Source organism: Pelecanus crispus, unplaced genomic scaffold (genome assembly GCF_030463565.1).
Source record: "Pelecanus crispus isolate bPelCri1 unplaced genomic scaffold, bPelCri1.pri SCAFFOLD_127, whole genome shotgun sequence".
Lineage (NCBI taxonomy): Eukaryota > Metazoa > Chordata > Aves > Pelecaniformes > Pelecanidae > Pelecanus > Pelecanus crispus.
Genome location: NW_027461255.1, coordinates 22,739 through 31,741, shown reverse-complemented (window position 1 = coordinate 31,741; position 9,003 = coordinate 22,739). Strand labels below are relative to the sequence as shown.

Genomic DNA, 9,003 nt, shown 5'->3' with positions numbered 1-9,003 from the left:
ATTAGCGGTAATGCTTGTTAGTTATTGTCAATTACTCAATGATTATGCAATGATTAGGCGTTGATTAGGCATTAATTCCCACCCCCCGCAGAGCGGCCCCTTCCCGCCCCCCAACTCCCCTCCCCGCATATTAATGACCGCTCCTGCATATTAATGACCCCCGCATATTAATGACCCCTGCCCGCATGTTAATGACGCCCGCATATTAACGCGCCGCCCCGCCCGCTCACCGTAGCCCATGCCCTGCAGGAAGTACTTGAAGGCCTCGGTCAGCTTGGCCGGCTGGGGGCGGGGCCGGGTCAAGGCCCCGCCCACCCCCGCAGGCCCCGCCCACCCCGCAGGCCCCGCCCCAGCTGGGATCCGGCCCCGCCCCTCGGGGCCCGGTGACCTCTGACACCCCCCCCCAGCTGTTGTAACCCCCCGTGACCTCACCCCCCTGTGACCTATGACCTCGTTGACCCCAACCTCTGACCCCACTGTGACCCCGCCATGACCCCCCGTCTCCCACCAAGCCCTGCCCTACGCGACCCCCTGACCTCTGACCCCTTCACGCATGTGACCCCGCCCAGCCTTCCACTGACCCCGGTGACGCCTGCTGTGACCTTTGACCCCCCCTTCACTGCCACAACCCTGCTCGGTGACCCCCTGACCTCTGACCCCCCCGACCTCCACTGCTCCGACGGCCTCAACAAAGCCTCTGCCCCCCCCGGTGACCCCTGACCCCGATGACAGCCCCACGACCCCTGACCCCAGGCCTCCCGGTGACCCCTGACCCCCCCGGGAGCCCTGACCCCCCCAGGACCCCCGACCTCTGACCCCTGAACCCTCACCTGGGTGAGCTGGGGCTGCCCCCCACCGTCAGCCATCTGCAAGACACCCCGGGGTCAAAGGTCAGGGGTCACAGGGGTCAGGAGTCACCGGGAGGGAGGGTGGGGTCAGGCTGGGGGTCAGGGGTCAAAGGTCACCTTGAGGAAGGAGGTCTGCGTGGGGTCCAGCTTGGCATTGCACTCCACCTGGGGGGTCACGTGACCCCGTGAGAGGTCACAAGGTCACGTGACCTCACAGAGAGGGGGTCACGTGACCCCGCCCAGGGGTCACCTGGCCCCTCCCCCCCCCACTCACCACGGCGTCCTCGTGGGGGGAGTTGTCGCCCACCACCAGCAGCACGGGGCAGCTGGGGGTCAAAGGTCAATGTGGGGGTCAAAGGTCATTGCCGGGGGGCAGGGTCAGGGGTCAAAGGGCTGGGGGTGAGCTGGGGGGGGGGGGAGTTGCCGTGGGGGAAGGGGGGAGGGGGTCTGGGGTCATGGTTGGGGTCAGGGTTGGGGTCAGGGGGCACCAAGGGGTCAGGGGACACGGTTGGGGTCAGGGGTCACTGGTGGGGTGGGGATCACAAGGGGGCAGGTCATGGGGGCGTGGGTCACAGGTCAAGGGTCACTGAGGGGTCGACAGTGGTTGGGGCTCAGGGGTCACGGCGGGGTCAGGGGTCAGAGGTCACTCACCGCAGGCTGCCGGCCCCGCTGCGCTGCAGGCCCAGGTCCCCGCGGCTGGGGGGGAGGGGCAGCTCCCAGAGCCGCCCCACCCCCGCTGCCCCACGGCCCCCCTGCCCCACAACCACCCAGTGCCCCATGAGGCCCTCCCAGTACAGCCCAGTATGGCCCAGTGCCCCACAACCCCTTCCCAGTGCCCCCCACTGCCCCCCAACCTGCCCCCCAGTGCCCCCCAACTCCCCCCCAGTGCCCCCCAGTGCCCTCCAGTGCCCCCCAACTCCCCCCCAGTGCCCTCCCAGTGCCCCCCAACTCCCCCCCAGTGCCCCCCAGTGCCCCCCAGTACATCCCAGTGCCCCCCAACTCCCCCCCAGTGCCCCCCAGTGCCCCACAACCCCTTCCCAGTGCCCCCCAGTGCCCCCCAACTCCCCCCCAGTGCCCCCCAGTGCCCTCCCAGTGCCCCCCAACTCCCCCCCAGTGCCCCCCAACTCCCCCCAGTGCCCCCCAGTGCCCCCCAACTCCCCCCCAGTGCCCCCCAGTGCCCCCCAGTGCCCCCCAACTCCCCCCCAGTGCCCCCCAGTACATCCCAGTGCCCCCAGTACATCCCAGTGCCCCCCAACTCCCCCCCAGTGCCCCCCAGTACATCCCAGTGCCCCCCAACTCCCCCCCAGTGCCCCCCAGTGCCCCCCAACTCCCCCCCAGTGCCCCCCAACTGCCCCCCAGTGCCCCCCAGTACATCCCAGTGCCCCCCAACTCCCCCCAGTGCCCCCCCCACCTGTTGTACATGCCCCACAGCAGGGGGGAGTTGGGGGTCGCCCCCAGGCGCTCCCGGCTCTGCCGCACGGGGGGAGGGGCAGCCGCCAGCTCCTCCTGGGGGGAGGGGAGGGCTGCAACCCCCGCCTGACCCCTGACCCCGCCTGACCCCTGACCCCGCCTGACCCCAGACCCATAACTGGCCCCTGGGACCCCCAAGCGCCCCTGGGACCCATAAGTGACCCCCCCAGGACCCACAAGTGACCCTTGGACCCCCAAGTGCCCCTGGGACCCACAAGTGACCCCCCCAAGACCCACAAGTGACCCCTGGGACCCTATCACAGACTCCTGCGCCCCATAAGTGCCCCTCCCAGACCCACAAGTGCCGCTCAGACCCAGAACTGACCCTTAGGACCCACAAGTGACCCCTCGGCACCCCCTAAGTGCTCCCCAGGACCCCTAACTGCCCCCCTGGGACCCATAACTGGCCCCTGAGACCCCCAACCGCCCCCCCAGCCCCATAACTGACTGTGCCAGACCCATAACTTCCCCCCCTCCCTGACCCACAAGTGCTGCTCAGACCCAGAACTGGGCCCTGGGACCCCCAAGTAGCTTCTGGGATCCCCAACAACCCCCGGGACCCATAAGTGACCCCCCCAGGACCCCCATCTCTGACCCCTGGGACCCATAAGTGACCCCTGGGACCCCCAAGCGCCCCTGGGACCCATAAGTGACCCCCTCAGGACCCCCATCTCTGACCCCTGGGACCCATAAGTGACCCCTGGGACCCCCAAGCGCCCCTGGGACCCATAAGTGACCCCCTCAGGACCCCCATCTCTGACCCCTGGGACCCATAAGTGACCCCCTCAGGACCGCCATCTCTGACCCCTGGGACCCCCAAGTGACCCCGGGCCCCCCAAGCGCCCCCGGCCCCACCTGGGTGAAGAGATGGGCCAGGATCAGCTCCGTGGTGGAGGACGTCAGCCCCGAGAGCTGTGGGGAGGAGCAGCCACGGCACCCATGGCACCCATGGGACCCACGGCACCCACGGCACCCACAGGGACCCACAGGGACCCACCGGGACCCACCGGGACCCACGGCACCCATGGCACCCACAGGGACCCACAAGGACCCACAGAGACCCACCGGGACCCACGGCACCCACAGCACCCATGGGACCCATGGGACCCACGGGACCCACGGCACCCACGGCACCCATGGCACCCACAGGGACCTACAGGGACCCACCGGGACCCATGGCACCCACAGAGACCCACAGCACCCATGGGACCCATGGCACCCACGGCACCCATGGAACCCACCGGGACCCACGGCACCCACAGCACCCATGGCACCCACGGCACCCACAGGGACCCACGGCACCCATGGGACCCACAAGGACCCATGGCACCCATGAGACCCACAGCACCCACAGGGACCCACCGGGATCCACAGGGACCCACCGGGACCCACGGCACCCATGGCACCCACAGGGACCCACAGCACCCATGGGACCCACAGCACCCACAGGGACCCACCGGGACCCACTGGGACCCCCAGTGCCGTGGGCCCAAGAGCAGGTGCCACCCCTTGGCCCCGCCCCCCTGACCCCGCCCCCCAGCCCTGCCCCGCCCCTTGGCCCCGCCCCCGGCCCTGCCCACCTTGTGCGCCGCCCAATCCACCCAGCCCTTGGCCTGGGGGTCGATGTTGACGAGCACCAGCCCCTCCACCGCCTCGGGGTGCAGCAGCTGCGGGGGGACACGGCTGCCCCACGGCGACCCCCGACTGCCCCCCAGACCCCCACGTGCCCCCCAGACCCCCAAGTGCCCCCCCAGGACCCTCCCACGTGCCCCCCAGACCCCCAAGTGCCCCCCAGACCCCCATGTGCCCCCCCAGACCCCCACGTGCCCCCCCAGACCCCCACATGCCCCCCAGACCCCCAAGTGCCCCCCAGACCCCCACGTGCCCCCCAGACCCCCACGTGCCCCCCCAGGACCCTCCCACGTGCCCCCCCAGACCCCCACGTGCCCCCCAGACCCCCAAGTGCCCCCCAGACCCCCACGTGCCCCCCCAGGACCCTCCCACGTGCCCCCCAGACCCCCAAGTGCCCCCCAGACCCCCACGTGCCCCCCCAGACCCCCAAGTGCCCCCCAGACCCCCACATGCCCCCCAGACCCCCACGTGCCCCCCCAGGACCCTCCCACGTGCCCCCCCAGACCCCCACGTGCCCCCCTAGACCCCCACGTGCCCCCCAGACCCCCGACTGCCCCCCAGCTCCTCCCCAGCCCCCCAACACCCCCCCAGGTGCCCCACAGGCTCGCAAAGACCCCCCCGGATCCCCCAGCCCCCCACATCCCCCCCCACAGCCCTCCAGCCCCACGGCGACCCCCAACTTCCCAACCCACAGACCCCCAAGTGCCCCCCAGCTCCCCCTCAGCCCCCCCAGCTGCCCCATAGCCCCCCATAGCCCCCCAAAGACCCCCCAGACCCCCCCAGCTGCCCCATAGCCCCCCATAGCCCCCCAAAGACCCCCCCAGCTGCCCCATAGCCCCCCAAATGCCCCCCCAAATGCCCCCTCAGATCCCCCCCAGCTGCCCCATAGCCCCCCAAATGCCCCCCCAAATGCCCCCTCAGACCCCCCCCAGCTGCCCCATAGCCCCCCAGAGACCCCCAGGTGCCCCCCAGCCCCCCCCAGCTGCCCCATAGCCCCCCCGCCCCACTCACCCCGAATTTAGCCAGGATGAAGGCGCCGGCCCCCACCCCGATGCCCACGATGCTGGCGATGCTGGCGGGGGAGGGGGGGGGGGAGGGGTCGAGCTGGTCCTGACCCCTCCCCCCCCACACTGGGGGGTTTCGGGGGGTCCCTGCCCCCCCCGCTATGGGGCACCCCCCAACTCACTGCAGTTGCTGGAGGATGCAGGGGATCATCTCGGCCAGCTGCTCCAGGGAGGGGTACTGGTACCTGGGGGTCAGCCGGGGGTCAAGGGGGGGTCAAGGGTCATGGGGGTCAAGGGGGTGGAGCTGGGGCTGGGGGGAGCCAATGGGATCCACTGGGGGGCAATGGGGTCAAGGCAGGGCATGGGGGGCTCAGGGGAGGGGGGGCGAGGTGGGGCATAGGGGGGCATGGGGTCAAGATGGGGGGCACGGGGTCATGGGGGGTCAAGGGGGGGGGTCAAGGGGAGCGGGGGGCAGCAGCTGGGCCTCAGGGGGGGCCAGAGGGGGTGGGGGGGCACTGAGGGTCAGCGGGGGTCAGCTGGGGATGAACGGGGTCAAGGCAGGGACACGGGGTCACCGGGGGCACCGTGGGGTCAGCTGGGGGGTCGAGGCCTCAACTGGGGGGTCAGTGGGGTCAGCTGGGGGGTCACTGGGGTCAAAGAAGGGACAACAGGGTCAATTGGGGGGTCAAGGTGTCAACTGGGGGGGGCAATGGGGTCAACTAGGGGGGCAGTGTGGTCAACTGGGGGGTCAAGGCATCAACTGGGGGGGCAATGGGGTCAACTGGGGGGTCAAGAGGGTCAGCTGGGGGGTCAAGGTGTCAACTGGGGGGCAATGGGGTCAACTGGGGGGTCAAGAGGGTCAGCTGGGGGGTCAAGAGGGTCAGCTGGGGGGTCAAGGTGTCAACTGGGGGGCAATGGGGTCAACTGGGGGGGCAGTGTGGTCAACTGGGGGGTCAATGCGTCAACTGGGGGGCAATGGGGTCAACTGGGGGGTCAAGGTGTCAAGTGAGAGGGTCAAGGGGGTCAACTGGGGGGTCAAGGTGTCAACTGGGGGGGTCAAGGGGGTGAACTGGGGGGGCAATGGGGTCAACTGGGGGTCAAGGTGTCAATTGGGGGCGCAATGGGGTCAACTGGGGGGGGCAAGGAGTCAACTGGGGGGTCAACTGGGGGGGCAATGGGGTGAACTGGGGGGTCAAGGGGGTCAACTAGGGGGTCAAGGTGTCAACTGGGGGGGCAATGGGGTCAACTGTGGGGTCAGCGGGGTGAACCGAGGCAGCGGGGGGGCGGGGGGCGGGGCGACGCACCCTGGGGGGTAGGGCGGGGCGCCCTCCTCCATGCCGGGGGGGTCGACGTGGACGACCAGGAAGCTCCTGGCGATGTCGCGCATCTCCTCGTGGGCGAAGAGCGGGGCGAAGCACGAGGCGTCTGGGCGGGGCGGGCGGGGCCGTGGGCGCGGGGCGGGGGCGGCGCCCCGGGGGGGGGGAGGGGCGGGGGGGCACTCACGGGTGTGGCCGACGTCGGGCAGGGTGAGCAGGGCGGGGCGGCCGGGCCGGGGCGCGCCCGCCAGGGTCACGGTGACGGCGCCGAAGGGCGTCTCCAACACCGCCCCCTGCTGGGCGGGCAGCCAGCGGCGGTCGGGGGGCGACCCCACCCCCCCGGCCCCCCCCGGGACCCCCAAGTCCCCCCAGCGCCCCCCCAAAATGGCTCCTCGGGCCCCCAAATCGCCCCGTTCAGCCTCAAATTGGCCCTTCTGCCCCCCAAGTTGCCCATTTGGCCCCCAAATTGGCCTTTCTGACCCCCAAAATTCCCCATTTCGCCCCCAAATTGGCCCCTTCTGACCCCCAAGTTGCCCATTTTGCCCCCAAATTGGCCTTTCTGACCCCCAAAATTCCCCTTTTCGCCCCCAAATTGGCTCTTCTGCCCCCCAAGTTGCCCATTTTGCCCCCAAATTGGCCTTTCTGACCCCCAAAATTCCCCTTTTCGCCCCCAAATTGGCCCTTCTGCCCCCCAAGTTGCCCATTTGGCCCCCAAATTGGCCTTTCTGACCCCCAAAATTCCCCATTTCGCCCCCAAATTGGCCCTTCTGCCCCCCAAGTTGCCCATTTGGCCCCCAAATTGGCCCCTTCTGACCCCCAAAATTCCCCTTTTCGCCCCCAAATTGGCCCCTTCTGACCCCCAAGTTGCCCATTTGGCCCCCGAATTGGCCTTTCTGACCCCCAAAATTCCCCATTTCACCCCCAAATTGGCGCCTTCTGACCCCCAAGTTGCCCATTTGTCCCCCGAATTGGCCCTTCTGACCCCCAAAATTCCCCATTTTGCCCCCAAATTGGCCCTTCTGCCCCCCAAGTTGCCCATTTCGCCCCCCAAAAGCGGCCGTTTTGCCCTAAAGGGTCAATTTTGACCCCCCCAAATTGCTCGCTGTGCCCCAAATCTGCCCCTTTTGCCCCAAATTCCCCCCCCCCCCAAGCACTCCCCGTCCTCCCAAATTTGCCCGTTCTGCCCCAAACTCCCCTGTTCCGCCCCCAAATCCCCTGCCCGCCCCCAAATCCCCTGTCCAACCCCAAAATCCACCCGTTTTGCCCCAAAATCCCATCCTGCCCCAAAATTCACCTGTTTTGCCCTAAAATCCCCCGCCCCGCCCCAAAATCTGCACATTGCACCCCAAAATCCCCTGCCCTGCCCCAAATTTTCCCCTTTCGCCCCCAAATGCTCCACTTCGCCCCCCAAATCCCCCACCCTGCCCCAAATTCACCTCTTTTGCCCTAAAATCCCCCATCCTGCCCCCAAATTTCCCTGTTTTGCCCCAAAATCCCCCGCCCTGCCCCAAATTCACCCGTTTCACCCCAAAATCCCTTGTTCCACCCCAAATTTGCCCAATTTTCCACAAATTTGCCCGTTCTGCCCCCCAAATCCGCTGCTCTGCCCCAAATTCGCCTCTTTTACCCCAAAATCCCCGGCCGCACCCCAAAATTTGTCCATTTCACCCCAAAATCCCCTGCCCTACCCCAAATTCGCCTGTTTTCCCCCCAAATCCCCAGTTCCACCCCAAGTTTGCCCGATTTTCCCCAAATTTGCCCGTTCTGCCCCCAAATCCCCCGCCCTGCCCCCAAATTTGCCCATTTCACCCCAAAATCCCCCGCCCTGCCCCAAATTCACCCATTTTGCCCCCAAATCCCCCACTTCGCCCCCAAATCCCGCCCTGCCCCAAAATCTCCCTGTTTTGCCCCAATATTCCCGGCCCCGCCCCAAACTCCCCCGCCCCGCCCCGCATCTGCCCGTTTGGCCCCAAAATCGCCCGTTCTGCCCCCAAACCTCCGGGCCCCGCCCCCCGCTGCCCCGCCCCGCGCGCTTTGCCCCAAAACGGCCCCGTTTCGCCCCAAACCGACCCCCCCCCCCCCGTGGGGGAGGGGCCCCGAGGTTGGGGGGGGGAGGGGAGGGGGGGAGGGGTCGGGCCTCACCTGGGCCTCGGGGGGAGGGGCGGCCTCCTGCTGCTCCATGACCTGGGGGGGGGGGGGTCAGAGGTCACGACCCCTCCCCCCCACCCCCCGGGACCCCCCCTCCCCCCTCCCCTCCCCCCCCGGCCCCGCCGCCCCCCACCTGCGCTCTCGGCCGCCGTCGGAGAAAACAACCCCACCCCGCCCCTCCCCCCACCCCCACCTCGCCCCTCCCCCCACCCCCGCCCCGCCCCTCCCCCACCCTCCCCTCCCCCACCCCACGCCAAAAACGGGGGGGGGGCGGGCTATAAATAGCCCCGGGGGGGGGAGGGCCCCCCCATTGGAGCTGAGGAGCCGCCCCTCCCCCCCCCGGGCCCCGCCCCCGCTCACGCGCGTCCCCGCGTCACCGGGCGCCGGCCAATGAGGCGTCAGCACGGGGCCAGGCGGCCAATGGCGCGTGGGGGTTTAATGAGGGGGGAGGGGCGGGGGGAGGGGCGGGGTTAATGCCCGTGGTTAAGGGGGGGGAGGGGCCGGGCCCGGAGGCCGGGAACCCCCGGGGGGGGAGGGGACGCGGCAAGGACACGGGGCCACGCGGGGTGACACGGGGTGACACGG

General features: G+C 69.3%; 1 protein-coding gene across 1 annotated transcript in view; it reads right to left on the bottom strand.

Moving 5' to 3' along the window:
* The window catches only part of LOC142596862 (protein NDRG2-like), a 10,305-nt gene extending 1,854 nt beyond the window's left edge, over window positions 1-8,451 (bottom strand). The window contains exons 1-13 of the mRNA XM_075727324.1: window positions 8,413-8,451; window positions 6,458-6,566; window positions 6,259-6,379; window positions 5,137-5,199; window positions 4,962-5,022; window positions 3,899-3,985; window positions 3,174-3,230; window positions 2,260-2,354; window positions 1,500-1,544; window positions 1,123-1,174; window positions 966-1,013; window positions 831-866; window positions 231-282 (exon numbers count right to left, since the gene is read on the bottom strand). Of these exons, the coding sequence (XP_075583439.1) occupies window positions 231-282; window positions 831-866; window positions 966-1,013; window positions 1,123-1,174; window positions 1,500-1,544; window positions 2,260-2,354; window positions 3,174-3,230; window positions 3,899-3,985; window positions 4,962-5,022; window positions 5,137-5,199; window positions 6,259-6,379; window positions 6,458-6,566; window positions 8,413-8,451 (865 nt within the window). The remainder of the gene's footprint in view (window positions 1-230; window positions 283-830; window positions 867-965; window positions 1,014-1,122; window positions 1,175-1,499; window positions 1,545-2,259; window positions 2,355-3,173; window positions 3,231-3,898; window positions 3,986-4,961; window positions 5,023-5,136; window positions 5,200-6,258; window positions 6,380-6,457; window positions 6,567-8,412) is intronic.
* Between the last annotated feature and the right edge of the window lie 552 nt (window positions 8,452-9,003).